Source organism: Sinohyriopsis cumingii, chromosome 5 (genome assembly GCF_028554795.1).
Source record: "Sinohyriopsis cumingii isolate HCF-2022 chromosome 5, ASM2855479v2, whole genome shotgun sequence".
In the NCBI taxonomy this organism is placed as follows: domain Eukaryota; kingdom Metazoa; phylum Mollusca; class Bivalvia; order Unionida; family Unionidae; genus Sinohyriopsis; species Sinohyriopsis cumingii.
This window is the reverse complement of record NC_142965.1, coordinates 6,251,561-6,267,024: the sequence shown is the minus strand read 5'-3', so window position 1 is coordinate 6,267,024 and position 15,464 is coordinate 6,251,561. Positions and strand designations below refer to the sequence as shown.

Below are 15,464 nucleotides of genomic sequence, written 5' to 3'. Positions count from 1 at the left end.
TCAGATTTCCAAAACCGGAGTGATATTTCTTGTTTCTACAAGGTATGTAAACTTATAGAAAAAAAAAAAAAAAATCCAGAAGACGGGTTAAGGAAAATTCCCACGGTCGTAGCCAATCGGCTGTTAAGACTCATTAGCCTTTGACTAAGTAACACAAAAAGCGAAAACCGGCAATTGTTTTAAAAATTAAACAAATACAAAGTGAAAATTTAAAAAGAACTTACAGTTTTTTAAAACTAAATCCCAAATAGTCCAAACAGTTCAATTACAAGTCCAAATGTATGAAGTTCCAGTTGAGTTCCAGTGGTATTCCAATTAAGTTTCAATCGTGAATTTGTTGTTGTGTTTGTAATCTCGAATATGTTAATGTGTCACGGAATGGAATGTAATGATGAAACAAGAGGTTATTGATGTATCATGATATTAAAATCCAAAATGTTCTTGTCTGAATTCACTATAATTCAAAATTAATGTTCGTGTTCAAGAATATTATTGAGCGATTGGTAATTCCAGTAAATAATAATTTGAAGAACTAAATCCACCCAAATGGAAAACTGAACACAACATTAAAAGTTACTCTGCTTCAGATATTAAGGCAGGAATGAGTAATTATTAGATAAAAAATTATATACTTTACTTGACTTAAGTCGCACTTACCATTTTCTGAAAATACTCATTTAATGATAACTTCCATTCACTAAGTGTCTAATGTCAGAATCAAGACTATAAACATGTTTCTCCATTAGTAATGATATGAGCATTTAATTGTTAACCATCGATAAATATATATCTGTGTCTTCTGGTCAGGGACACAGTGAACTTGATTTTGGACAAGGTGAAGTACATGATATAGATATACATAACATACAGTCCTTAAGAAAATCCTATAAATAATACAAATTAAATATACCTAACACAGCCAATGAGAATATTCCGGTAGAATTTCATGGAGTTTATTTATACTAATCAGAATCTCATGAAGTGATAACATTTTATAATATCAGAAAATTTAAAAACTGTGATTATTATATGCAAAGTGATAATGTAGAGTATTCATGAGACTCTACGACAACATGAATGAATTTCGCAAAATGGATCCTCCATAATTTCATAAAAGAAATACTTATCTGAACATTTTTAAGTATTTAGAAATTTAAGAAAGGCATAATTCTTTGCAATGGATGTTAGTGCCGGTATTTTGGATTGTGTGTCGTGAAGTAGTAATATTCGACTTGAAATGTCTTATCGAGGAACCATGTACATATCAAGCAGGTAAAACGTGCAAATTAGAGCTTTGCGATGTGTGGTCATCTATTTGTGAACCAGGAGGCATGTAGCAGGTGTGTGCAAGGAGATGGATACCGTAATCTTTGGACCCATTTCCTGAGTTTAATCGTCAGTAGGTGACGAATTAAAAATGTTCTATCCTGCATGATAACACTCTAACTTCATATATTCTTTCACTTATATTATCAAGCAAGGTACTGTAGAAACAGCAGAATGGTATTTTCCACTCATAAATGTAAGTTTCGTTAGATGTTAGCAGAAAGCAACAGGTTTGTCTCTATTTTTTGCAACTGCTTTACCCATTAACAACGTTTTTGCTGTAGTTGTGTTCTTTAAGGAAACATTTACACAGTGTTCGTATTAGCGATCACGATGTAGCCCTATGATAAATTCGCTCACTCAAAGTTCATCCGTTAGGTGAAATCAATACATGTTTTTCTTGATACATATTTTGTTTCGATTTCCCATCCATTTTCTGGCTCCTGGCTTCGGGTAAACTTCTTTATATCAAGACAAACAAGATTTATTCTCGTAAGCTCGTCAATGTTGTCAGTGCTTAACATGCACTAGAAGTCCAATGATCCGACTGGGGGAAGATGAGCCACTTGGGGCAATAAGACAAATTCTATGTTAAAGTGGTCCATAGTGTTAACATGCGAATGGGTTTATGGACAGATAGTTTTATGGGGAAGAAGGGGTTTATGGAGCAAAAGGGTTTATGGGACAGATTGTGTGCTAGGGACAGAAGTGTTTATGGGGACAAACGAGAAGGATAAAGGTAACACTGTTTATACATTTTGAACACATATACTATCCAGTGCCAACTTTTTGATGTCAGTCCAACACATCATACACACAATCCAGCAACCTGTGTTTTGATAACAATATAGCTCACCACATATAAAATCCAACACCAACTTTTTGTGGAGTCTCGATACACCAATATCAGACTAAACGGGGAGGTTGATACCGAGAAAATGAAATCCAAGAAACATTATATCCCTTACACTATCTATACCCATTCAAGTCCCCACACCCCAATCAAAAAATATTTTTAGCCTCCACACATTATATGTCATTCTAAAGCGGGAAGGTTCAAACAAACTACATGCAGTCTAACAAACATTCTATCAACTATGCCATCAAACAATCTATACACACTATCGAAAATCCTAAATCCTATCATTCGATGGTGTGCTGTACTATCTTTCTAGCACACGAAATACTGAACTATAACAGTTTGTTTTGGTTCGCACTTTGAAAAAGACAAAATGTTTCTCACTTAGATATTTTGACATACACACATAGATAGAGACAAGGGATACACCAATCTTTTTTAAACTAGTGAATTTGGAGTTTATATGAAGTAAAGAATTCTTGTAAAGTTGCAAGTAGGTGTGCATTGGAAAATGGCAAAAATCCGATATAAAGTGGAGAGTCTGTGCAAGTTTCAAAATTAATGTCACATAACTTTCTATGGCTTGTAGACATTTCAGCTTTGGAAGATGTTAAGTATATCTAGTCATTATCAAACAGAAGTACAGATAGGGATGTGACAGTTGTTGTTTGGATAAAACCAATACAATTTATAGCACTTTTCATACACGTGTAATAGGTGTCCAAATTCAGAATCTTTATAGCATAGAGTTTAAAAAAAAGGAAACTAAATCTTACAAACATACGATCCAATAATCCATATTCAATATCCCAATTTGTTTCTCTCCCTTTGATTGAATGGTGTGCATGTGTGAGTGCGTGAGTGTTTATCCAAAGTTTAAAGCATCAAGACAGAGGCACTTTTCTCTTTCTGATATGTTCCTTTGTTTGAAATCACAACGAACATGTCACAACAAGTGACAACATGTCACAACATATCATTAAAGTCCATTGTCATCGTCATTCACCGTTTGTCTCTCTTCTGAATTGTTTAGCTGGTACGGGTTCTTATTCTGTTTCTTCTCTTGATTTGCATTTATTGGAAATCTGGTCGGGAATGGATTCTTCATCTTCTAAAGGCATATCCTTTTCTTCCTCTTGCATCTTTTGCTTGTCCTCTCTTTTCCTAAGGCACTTTCAACACCAGTGTCATTTCTTTTGACAATTGCAACATGTATCCTGTTTGTTGTCTCTCTTTTCTCTCCTTCAGCTCACCATACAGAAATATTTCTGTATGGTGAGCTGAAGGAGGGAATACTATATCAGGTTGATCAGAAGAAAATCTTCATAGATTCCGTCAATTCATTATTGAAATATTTTATCATTGACCATGAGTCTCGGGAAGATCTCAAATAGACTCGCTCAATCTAGCACAGTCTCACAGAATATTGGAGCTACATACTTTGACCTGAGAAGAATTGCACAGGCGGTGCACATGCGCGCAGCTTATATGTTAGAACTGTTAGCAGGTGCTCTATTGACCCCAAGCGGCATCTCGTATGCAGTGTCCCTCATACAGTTGAGGACACATAATGGCCTGATTAGCCACTCACGTACTCACAGAAACCTAATAAGTTACTGATGTCATGGTCATCTGAAAAATAGAAGGACGAAATCACGAGGCATATTTTAGTTTACCTTGTTAATACAGAATACAGAATAATTCTTCTGCATTGGTTTAATTAACGAATTTGCTAGTTCGTATAATTTAGTGACAGCACACAGGTGCCTACAATCATGTACTAAATAATGGTTTCATATTATGTTTATAAAACAATTCTTGCACATTTTATGGATGGAAAAAAACAAATAAAAAACCCAACAACAATGCATTACATTAAAGAATTTTTCCCATGTATATGCTCAGTTATTTATAATCAAGTACTTTCTTCTATATCCTAAAAATTATTGTCTTACTATTTAGGAATCGGTTAGACGGATTAGGCAGATTAATCTGATGTTCAAATCATTATTTAATGCCAATACAAAAATCTCGATATAATATGTTAACAGTATTCTTAGAGCGTTTTGAAGAAAATCTGTGAAAATACATGCTTTCAACCGATAATGGTTGCATATTAACTTACACGTATGAAATGGTTCCGAAATGGAGTAAGATTTTATTTATGTACTTGTTGTGTAGGAAAGCAACTGATAAATGGTAAAACTTCACAGAAATAACACAGTTTGCTTTTTATTCATGCCATGTCATTCATATATGGGAAGCGAATTAGACAGTTGGAAGAAAATGTATAGGTTTCACGACCTTTAATTTTGTCATGTGCAATTGTGTGACAAAATACTTTTTGTACTTCAGTTTTGATTTACTCGTGAAACAATAAGATATATTTAAAATGGAGTATGCAGTGCGGGTATATTGATATTGTTTTTTTTAGGATTTCAAGATATGTGCCATTTAATAACAAGTGATCTTACCATTCCTAATCTCCTTAAAGACTGTAAATATCGTTATCTTCATTTAAATCATATGAACATTTTTCTATTTATGTTTCACTCCATAAAAATCCCAGATAAACCCATCTAAGTAAGCTTATTTTAACTCTTTTCAGTCATGTATATATCAGTGTTCATTTATAAAGGCATTTATATTGGTAGCTTAATCTTATAATCTTGTTTTAGTATTATTCATAATATCATTACAGATAACACCCTTGGTACCTACTAAAATCAAAGACTTTAGCGCAAAAAGTGCAGCAACTGACCTTAACTTCTATTTCATGTTAGTATTTAGTACAGTTTCTTATTTTGATGATGGACGTATGTTAACATACCAATTATTTAAGCAATATGTCACGTATCCATGTTTGCACCAATTATGAGGTTATATGTACAAGAGTTGTTTTCCTTTATGCTTTATGTGATAGCCGTGTGAGAAAACTTAATGATATATATGGGGAGGAAAGTATCTCGTGAAAACCCTGTAGACACCATTGGTCACGATCATTCGATTGCATTAGGATAGATAATGCGCATAGAAATGGCTAGGTTTATGTTAAACTAATATGATCAAAGTGGAATATATTTATTTTCTCGACACTGTGGACAATTACAACCTGTGAAATCTTCCATAAGAAAGGTTTTTAATTTAGGTATGTATTATCGAGTAGGCACAGTTCAAACAGTTTAACACAACAAACCACAGAGGCACATGCGATAGTAAGTGTTCCATAGCACAGATCACACTTCTCATTTCCGTCGAACTTGCATATTTATGTGACCTAATGAATGGGAAGTTACTAAATTCTTGTATAAACGTCAAAACCCCATCAGCTTATGAGAAATTAATCCGCAAATAAACAGATGCTACGATGTTTATTAGCCATTAAAATCCAGAGGGTAGAATCTTTCATATAAAATGGTACCAATTTTATTGGTAGAGTTCATCTGGAATTGCAAAAATCAAACTTTCGTTTAATCTATCCTTAACTGGACACTGCCAGACTTTTTTTAACAGGTAAAACTTGATGCCATATTTTGCTTTTCCAATTCTTTCAGCAAAGTCATCAATTCTTGGAAATGGAAACAAGTCTGTTTCGTTGACACTGTTCATATTTATGTAATCAGTGCACATACTGAAATAATTATTTGGTTTCTGCACAAGAAAACATGACGAACTTCAGTTTCGTTTGTTTGGTTCAATAATGTCATACTCCAACAAATAGTTCAATTTCCTTTTTCAGACATTCCTACTTTAAAGGATTCATCCTGTCAAGGTGTTGTTTTACAGGCTTGGAATCTACAATTTCAACATCATGGTAGATTTCTTTTTGTTCGAGTTGGAACATCTGGGAATAAGTACACATATTCATATATCCAATGCTTTAACTTTATTTCCTGTGGATATATTTGTGAATGTTTATTAACGAGATTCTTAAATATTTCAGAATGTTGAAAACTGGTTGTGTGTTTTCATTTAAATCGTTACTGTGTGGGACAGGAACGACTAAATTTAATGAATGATAGACACAACTATCCTGACTGACATACACCATAAACCTATTTACATAACTGGTAAAGGATTTTTGTTTTCTGTTTCTGTCTCCCAGGAGTGTTTTGATAATTTTAAATAACTTTTTATTTAACTTTGTAAGGACCAAAATATCCAAAACTAGGAAGATTTTGTAGTATTGACAAGAGAGACAAAACATTATCATCTTATTGAAATGTTCTTACCATTACATTTTTGATCTGTCTTAACTGTATTTTGTGAGTGCCTATACAGAGAATAAATCTTACAATTTCACAATCAAACGATAATCTTAAAGATTAATGTCGGGATTCTCTGTTAAATGAAGTTTTTCTTTTAACGACTCTAATGGTCCACGGATAGAGTGTCCAAGAGATAGTTCAAAAGAACTAAAACTGGCAATTTGACAACTAAAGCAAGACCTAAGATACTTAGAAATGCTATTTATAATTTCCGGTCAATACAAATTATGTATGACCTTGTGGTAAGTTTGGGCGGGTACCTCAGGTGGTCTTCTTTTTCTCATAAGACCCCATTTTTGACAAAAAAGCAAGTTGGTACATTTGCGGTGTCAGGTTCTCTAATAGCATTTTGAAATAAACATTAGATCTCAGATTGTTTTTTTTTTGTTCGTCAAAATATGTCACCCTGATTAGAAATAAGAGAATATATAGTTACAAGAGGATCATAATGATAAATATCATTTTGATTGCTCAGAATCAGAAAAAAGACTCCGAGAAGCTCCCTTGTCCAATGATAATTTACTAGAGATAGGATTGGTTGAATCACCAGTACTTTTATAAAACCCTTCGACATCAATGGTTCATAATTTTCCATAACAGAATCAGACTTAAGTTTGTTTGACCCCACGAATATATTGTTTCCAGTGCATGATCATGACATTGACCTATGAAAAACTAGAGCATTTGAAACTGCCCTGTGTTTATTATGTTGCTTACTTTTTAACCTTAAAGCAACCAGAAATAACGTCTCATAATTTTTTGCAATATGTACGCGTATGAAGTGATAAGGATTTCTGATCAGTCGTATCAGACGTTGTATTCTTATTAGCTGAACCATATTGAAATTTATAAGTATTCTCTTGAGACTAATTTTGTTTCCTTCTGCTGGGAGAACAATTTATTGACAAATACAACGTTGTGAGCCACGGAATATTCGTCACCTGTATCTATAAGTACCTATATTGCGTTTATCACGGTAAATTTTAATGTCACTATGGACGCAGTTCTTGAACTCTTCGACTAATATGAGTTGCCTACGTTTGTCATAATCTTTCTCAATCTTTTCAGAAGCGCATCATCTATCAAATTGGTGTTCTTTTGTTCTTGGCAAATGTTTTTGGCTATTGTCATTTTTCAGTTCCGAGACCTCTGTTGATCTGCCTCCGGTACTAATTCAAAATACATTACTCGACCAAACTAAAATCAGTACTTGCTTCTACTGACAGTGAAGTATAAACTTCACGACCTTTGCCACTAAGTACACTTTGTAGTAACAAAATCCAGTGCTCTCTTGACCATTTGTAATTCACGGCTATTTTTTCAAAATGATTAAAATATTGTTCTACATTTTGTCTCTACTAAAAAGGGTAATAATCTAATAATTATTGTAACATCAAAAGCTGAACTTTCCTTAATCGTGTACCTTATACTCGTCAGTTCTAATTCTTTTAATCTATTTTGAAATTCCTTTCTTTCTTTTCTCTTTGCATTTACAATTTCATTCGTATCTCTCTTTCTTTTTTACAAGTTGTATCTCGTTGTTTTTCTTGCATTCACATTTCTCTTTCTTCTTTTTGAATTTGTCTCTCTCTCTTACTTTTTGTTCAAGCTCAATCGTTCTTAACTTTATTGTATTTTTATGTTTCAATTTCAATTCCATAACTTGCAAATTAGAGCCAGATTCAGACTTAATAATCAAACCCCAAACACTTTTATCCAAAATATTCCTTAATAAATTTTGAAACAACAATTATTTTTTTATTTCTTGGCTTAAAGTAGATGACTTTGCCTCCGTCTGGCACGTTGGAGCAGTTCATATTCTTTCAAGGACTCTAACCGTTCCTGGCCAGGATTTAAAATAACGTTTTCCACTTTTGACGACAGCGTGAAAGCTTGTCAGTTTCACTACATAAAATTAAAAGAATAGGAACTAAGAAAATTCTAAAAGAAAATGATGTTTCAAAACAATTTTAATTTCTCAGAAATTCATAACCCGGACAAGCCCCAATTTCTGTTACGATTCTATGGTCACAAACTAAATAACAAAGAGAAGCAAAACCGTCCACTTTTGTAAAACGTACCAAAGAACTAAATTTTAGAAGTCATAAATGTAAATGGGAGTGGGACTTGTAGTATTATGATGCGAATCCAGAATAATCCTTACCAAGTTCTATGAAAGTCCTAAATGATTGAAAATTTCAAATGTACTAGTCCGCCAAGAATTGTGACGTTTTCAAGATGGCGTCGTCCAGAACTCTTTCGAATTATTCACAACAGTTTCAGATTATTATTATAGTACAAGATATGAGCACTTTCTATTTCCATTGTACAGTCGAAACAAATGTTTTTCCTCTCGAATAGTATATAAGTGCAGCATAAAATACGTCTGCAGACTTACAAAAGGAACACAAGAAATGAAAATGACTACAAAATCGGAATCAGTCTGATTGCTCAGTTCCCCTCTTATATAGACCTAATATTACGAATCCACATGACAGATCACACTACTCATTATGCGTTGAAATTACCTGTGACCTAGCCCAGCCAAAGAAAAAGTTCCTGAATTCTTCTAGGAACATTGAAACCCCATCAGTTAACGAGTAATAATCCAAAAGCACCATTAAGTCTTATTATTATGATTATTATTATTAATTTTATAAAGAAACGTAAGCATCTATTTATAGATCCTATGCAATATAATGGTCTTACACTCAGGTCACGTGGGCAAAACTAACTAAATATATTCTGCGCTATTTACAGCCGTGATTAAAAAATTATAAAAATTAGATACAATCATTTACCAGGAGTTAAAACAAATTACAGATATACATAATAATCTATTCCGTTAAATTATATACCTGGGTAAATGATACAAATATTAAATATTTAATTAATACAATTCTCCATCCATAGTTTTGAATCTTTTGCAAACTTTGTTCATCAATTTTATTATATTATATTGTTCCATCATTTAGGGCATAGTTATATCCTATTACTCGAATATGTTTGGGTCGACAATTACTCGAATATGTTTGGGTCGACAATTACTCGATTATGTTTGGGTCGACAATTACTCGAATATATTTGGGTCGACAATTACTCGATTATGTTTGGGTCAACAATTACTCAAATATATTTGGGTTGACAATTACTCGATTATGTTTGGGTCAACAATTACTCAAATATGTTTGGGTCGACAATTACTCAAATATGTTTGGGTCGACAATTACTCAAATATGTTTGGGTCGACAATTACTCGAATATGTTTGGGTCAACAATTACTCGAATATGTTTGGGTCAACAATTACTAAAATATGTTTGGGTCGACAATTACTCAAATATGTTTAGGTCAACAATTACTCAGATATGTTTGGGTCAACAATTACTCGAATATGCTTGGGTCGACAATAGCAAAAAAGCGCATGTCTTAGTTTCTTCACCACACTCGTGTCTTTTGATTAGAATACTTGCAAAACATGGAATGCAAATCCTATTTGGCGATTAACCAAAATGAGAGTAAAGCGGCCAGAACAGAAGAAAACGTTGCAAGAACAGTACCATACAATGACCATGCGCAGTTTGCTTTTCATAATCAATTCCTAATTAATTTCTCGAATAAACGTATACAAAAAAAAAAAACAACAACACAAAGCAAAAGTATACCCAGCACAAACCTTGGGCAGATTTCGTACACGGGAACAATACAACACACATCTTGAGCAGGTAGACAGAAAACCAATACACACAAATCTTGAGCAGGTGTACAGGACACATATTGAGCATGTATATATATATATATATATATATATATATATATATATATATATATATATATATATATATATAGCACAATTCTTGAGCGGGATTCATACTCGAAAACAATACACAACGCAAACAATAGGCAGGTTTCATACTCAAAAGTCCTTAAAAGTACACGGATCAGTGTCAGACACAGAATAATAGTAATAGATAAGATGAAACATTGCGAGATAATATCAAATTAAAGTCAGTACAGTTTGGAAATTTTCACGGATTGTTTAAAATTGTGCTTTCAAATGTTTCACGTTCATATTCTCTTATCTCTATAAGACTGGACAGTGTAACAATCTGAGGCTGAATATAAAGGGATTGAATAGATCGACCTACCGCGCCCTACCGCGCACTAAGTTTATCTTATTCTGGAATATATATATATATATATATATATTTATATTTATAAAAAAGATCAGATTGCATAGGTCTTGGCTCCTTGAAGTCAATACATTTGTGTATATTAATTTCACTTTGTTTGTTTGCTTTATGTCATAGCCTGATAAGAGAATATTCACTGGTACTGCAAATTTGCCGTCGACTGACAATAGTGGTACACCCTTGACGCCAAAATAGCAACTATCGAATTTAGAATTTTTTGTAAGAAGAACACAATTCTGCCATGTCCCATGTATTAAATGCCACGATTCATCAGAATGTCAAGTCAAACAGGGGCGTATCAGCATTGAATGATCGATAAGTAGAGTAGGAGTCAGACGATTTAAGGACTGAATACGGATTGCATAATGTCACATCTGTAGCACGACAAAATGAAAGTTTTATTCCAACCGGCAATGTCTGCCTGAAAAAAATGTTATAACTACGAGACTTAGCAGATTTCTGGTTCTCGGCATCAAGGAAGAAAGGTAAGCTGATAGAATTTCTTTTTTGATGTGAACATAGATCATTGAATTTTGTATGGTGGAACATTTGTAGACTTATTTGGGTATGTGGTGATAACGGTGTTAACGATAATTTTTATCTGATCTCTATGTGAAATACATGCATTCACTTGCAACTATTTCTGAAGACACATGATCAAATATGTAATGATGGGATGTAATTAAACATTTTTGCTCATATTTCTTTCTGTTACTTGTCTTCTTCAAACGAAAATATTGTCTCAGAGAACACTTGGTTTTCGCCTTTTGTATACGATTTTGTTGCTAATATTTGTTCTTCTTAAAATACCAACTTGATGGACCTATCGGAATTATACTGCGAAATCTTGTTTTTTTTTAAATCAAATAAGTTATTTTGACCGTATTTTTAAAGTAATCAATGTCACCCCACCCATAGGTTCCTGGCAGAATTATACAAATTTAATGACTTTTTGGAAATACCTAATACATGACACAGGTATTTTTCACTCCGAGGGTTTGTGCAAATGCAAGAACCAGTTGTGGTTTGCGTCATGGTAGTCTATGTTATGGAGTAGGATAAGAATGTAAACTCTCAACATTCCATATGTTATAAATTTTAAAGCCAATGTTGGACAAGTTATATTTTACTCGATATGAACAATGGAGATGAATATAAAGTTTAGCACGAGATTAAAATCTCAGCAAAGGTCTTTTGTGGCAAGACAAAATGGACGGTGATGGAATTAAGCTTAAGGGTCTAGCTCCCGTGGACTCCCTATCAGTACTTCAGTCACTACACAATATGAAACTGGAAAACCCTTTGTTGACCAATGTTCTGGTCAAAACTTCTAAGTACCTCCCACAATATCGTATGCTGCTGGTTACCTAGCCATGTTGGTATTAAAGGTAATGCAAAAGCAGATCGCGCTGCTAAAATGGCCCTATCTCATGAACCATTTGATTTTAAAATACCGTATACTGATTTTAAACCTTGTACCAAAGAGACTTTACGTCAGAAGTGGCAGGCATCATGGAATGATGCAGTGAAAAATAAATTTCACGTCATCAAGCCAACCCTAGGAGAATGGATACCTTCCTACAGAATCATGCGTAGGGAGGAGGTAGTCATTGCAAGAATTCGAATTGGTCATATTTATTTAACCATCTCTCACATACTAAAAGGTGAAGACCCACCATAGTGCGTTTCTTCCAATGAAGCATTCATTGTTAAGCACTTTATGATAAAGCATTTCGACCCGCAACCCACGCCCAATCAGTATTACAATGTGCATGACATGAAGGCACTTTTTGATACAAATAAACATCACTCGTATTATAGAGTTCCTGAAAGCAGTGAACATTTGCTCTAAGCTCTAACTTTTATGCTATCACCTGGAGCAGTTTTATGCAATATATATATATATATATATATATATATATATATATATATATATATATATATATATATATATATATATATATATATATCGTCCATTTTTTCAATATCTTTTCATCACTCTTCATTAACATACACCATTTACATCTCCCGTTGATCGGGAAACTTTATTTTTCACCTTTACCATCTTATCGTTTTAATTTCAATTATTTGGTTTTTATATCACTGGTCGATATGAGACTTTTTATAATTTTAAAAAGATTATACATGTAACGTTAAAATACAACCAATCAATCAATCCATCTCATGTGGAAGAGTGTAACTGTCTTAACGTGTCTGTCATCCACTAAGTATTAGGTTTTTGTTGTTCTCGGGTTTAACGCCATTTTTCAGCACAAGATAGGCTATACATGGCGGCCAGTATAACTGGTGGAGGAAGAACCCTGGAAAACCCCGGGAAGAACCACCGACCCACGAGAAGCAACTGGCAGGCTTTCCCACATACCCACGCTAGCCGAGCCTTGGACTCGAACCCACGCAGACAGAGGTGAGATGGCAGTGATCCGGAACGATGAGCGCTTTAGACCACTCGGCCACTCGGGGCCCCAAGTATTAGGTAACACACTTTTAATTGGTTGTGGGCGTTTTCCTCTATGTTTATATTTTGAGTGTATTTGTTTAAATTCACCGAATTAACTAAATATATACCCTTTGTCCGTACATTAGCAAACCTTCCATATAGAGTATACTGTGATACATGTAACAATTATAAATCAAAACATAATGGAGGGCACTTCTCTTCAGCTACAAGCAGTGACTGTGACATCTGAAGTTTCATTTCGATTAGTGTAATGAATTTATCATCGATGTTTAATTCACATATTCAAATTTTCATGTTTAGCACCAATTTGGACTCATTGTGACACCTTTAAGGAATACAAGCTCGATATGGTAAGTATCGAAAACAACTGGATCGAAGGGAATGAAAACTAGGATCTCACTTGTCGATCGAAAATCATGCACTGTGACTATTTATAACACTGTTTATACTCATATTAATAGATAAAAAGGCACCGATTAAAGTATATGTTATTCGAATAGCTTCTACGTTTAAACAAATAAAAGTAATGAAGTTTATGATCAAAAATGATTAAAGTGCAAGCCCAATTCTATTCTTATATCATTAGTTCGACTGGTCCCCTGTCGTTCTGCTACATATAATTACAACAGATATGAACATTTGTCAACCTTGACCTTTCCTACAAACGAATGGATACGTACACTATATCTAATGTAAATATAATGGCGGATGTGTGGATGATTTCGGATCTTCTATGTACTGATATATTAAAATAATTATTGGAGAAAACGACAAGTGAAACGTTTGATCAAAATGCTACATCGCTCAGTGTTTTAGTAGTTAAGCTGAAGGATGTGTTAAAAATAAGAACGCAGCTTTAGAGCGTTTCATGCGAAATTCGGTTCTGACTAATTTATCTATTGACAATAATCTGTCCACACGTTGAAAGTGCTACATTTCAGTTATTCGTTATTGTAGCACATACAATGTTTACTTACTAGCAAGTTTCTTTTATTTTGTGCATTTATCACCACCCGTACCACAAACTGAAGACAATGAACATAAACGTGTGATTTTTCATAGGGGCATATATAATGTGCACTATCACGTGGTCACAGAGAGATCAAAGGGAAGAAACAATGGATGCTTTGCACATTTTGTTTCTGTAACGGCACTCTGTTCAAACTTTACACAGTCACAGTGGCATGAGAAGTCACTGCAAGCTTCAGTTTAGGAAACAGTCATAGAAAATGGTGATGGTACAGTTATATTCCACGAGAATTGGAGCACATTGCAATGAATCTAGGCAGACTTCATTTTATTTGCCTGCTTTAAGTGATTGTCAGTTAACCAAGCAAGCAATGTTTTTTCTTTAAACCTAAGTCTCATTCTTATGTTTGAATAGGTGTGAAAAATAAAACATTGAGAAATAGTAACCAGAACCTAAACAGTTCTTAGGACCTACTCAGTATGTTTAAATATCTGATCTGGCCTGGTTTGGATAAATAGTTTCTTGAAACCTTGCTTGCAATGCAAAAGCAAACAAGGTTTTCGTCCAATCAAGTAACGTTTAAAGAAATTTAACAAATTGCTATAAAGTCTTGAAATTCTGTTCAGATTATCTTTATATCACAAATATGCCTAATAAATTAAATTTTGTATATCTCAAGTGATTTCAGCTTAATCTTTCTTACAAGGTTTCAGCTAGACAATTCTAGGTACTAAAATGTTAACAAATCTGTAAAATATGAAAAATTAAAAAAAGGCCATGAAAGTCTAATCGGCCTTGTTCAATATGATATAAACATGCCTTTCATATCCATCTGTCAGCCTGAAGTACTTTTTTTATTAATGTTGCTGACAAGGTTTTTCCAAATATGTATAAAGTGTGTGCAAAGAATTCAAAAATAAAGTCATTTACCGGAACCAAATTGGGTGTTTGAACCCACTCAAAGGTGGAGAAACATCCAGTCTGGTTTTATCTGACGTCGTAGTAGTTTTTGATAGCTTGTTTACGCGTGACAACCAGAACGATGAATGGGCAGCATAGAACCAGTTGTTTCGTTTCATGGGTCGAGACATAAATATGAGTGCAATATATGGAAAGGTTATGTAATTTTATAATGAAACCTGAAAACGGAAATCTGCAATTAAATACTCGTGATGCTATTGCTGTATGAGTAATAAGTGTAATAAGTGCAATAAGTGTAATAAGTGTAGTAAGTGTAATGAGTGTAATGAGTGTAATGAGTGTAATAAGTGTAATAAGTGCAATAAGTGAAATACGTCAACTAGAGAAAGAGAGATACATACAGGATTTACTCTCTCTGATTTAAGCATATGAACAGAATGAAAGGTGTTC

General features: G+C 33.7%; 1 protein-coding gene across 1 annotated transcript in view; it reads left to right on the top strand.

Moving 5' to 3' along the window:
• Window positions 1-3,553: 3,553 nt before the first annotated feature.
• Window positions 3,554-15,464, top strand: part of LOC149798568 (opsin-5-like) — a 30,998-nt gene continuing 19,087 nt past the window's right edge. The window contains exon 1 of the mRNA XM_089957228.1: window positions 3,554-3,692. Coding sequence (XP_089813354.1) covers window positions 3,554-3,692 — 139 coding nt within the window. The remainder of the gene's footprint in view (window positions 3,693-15,464) is intronic.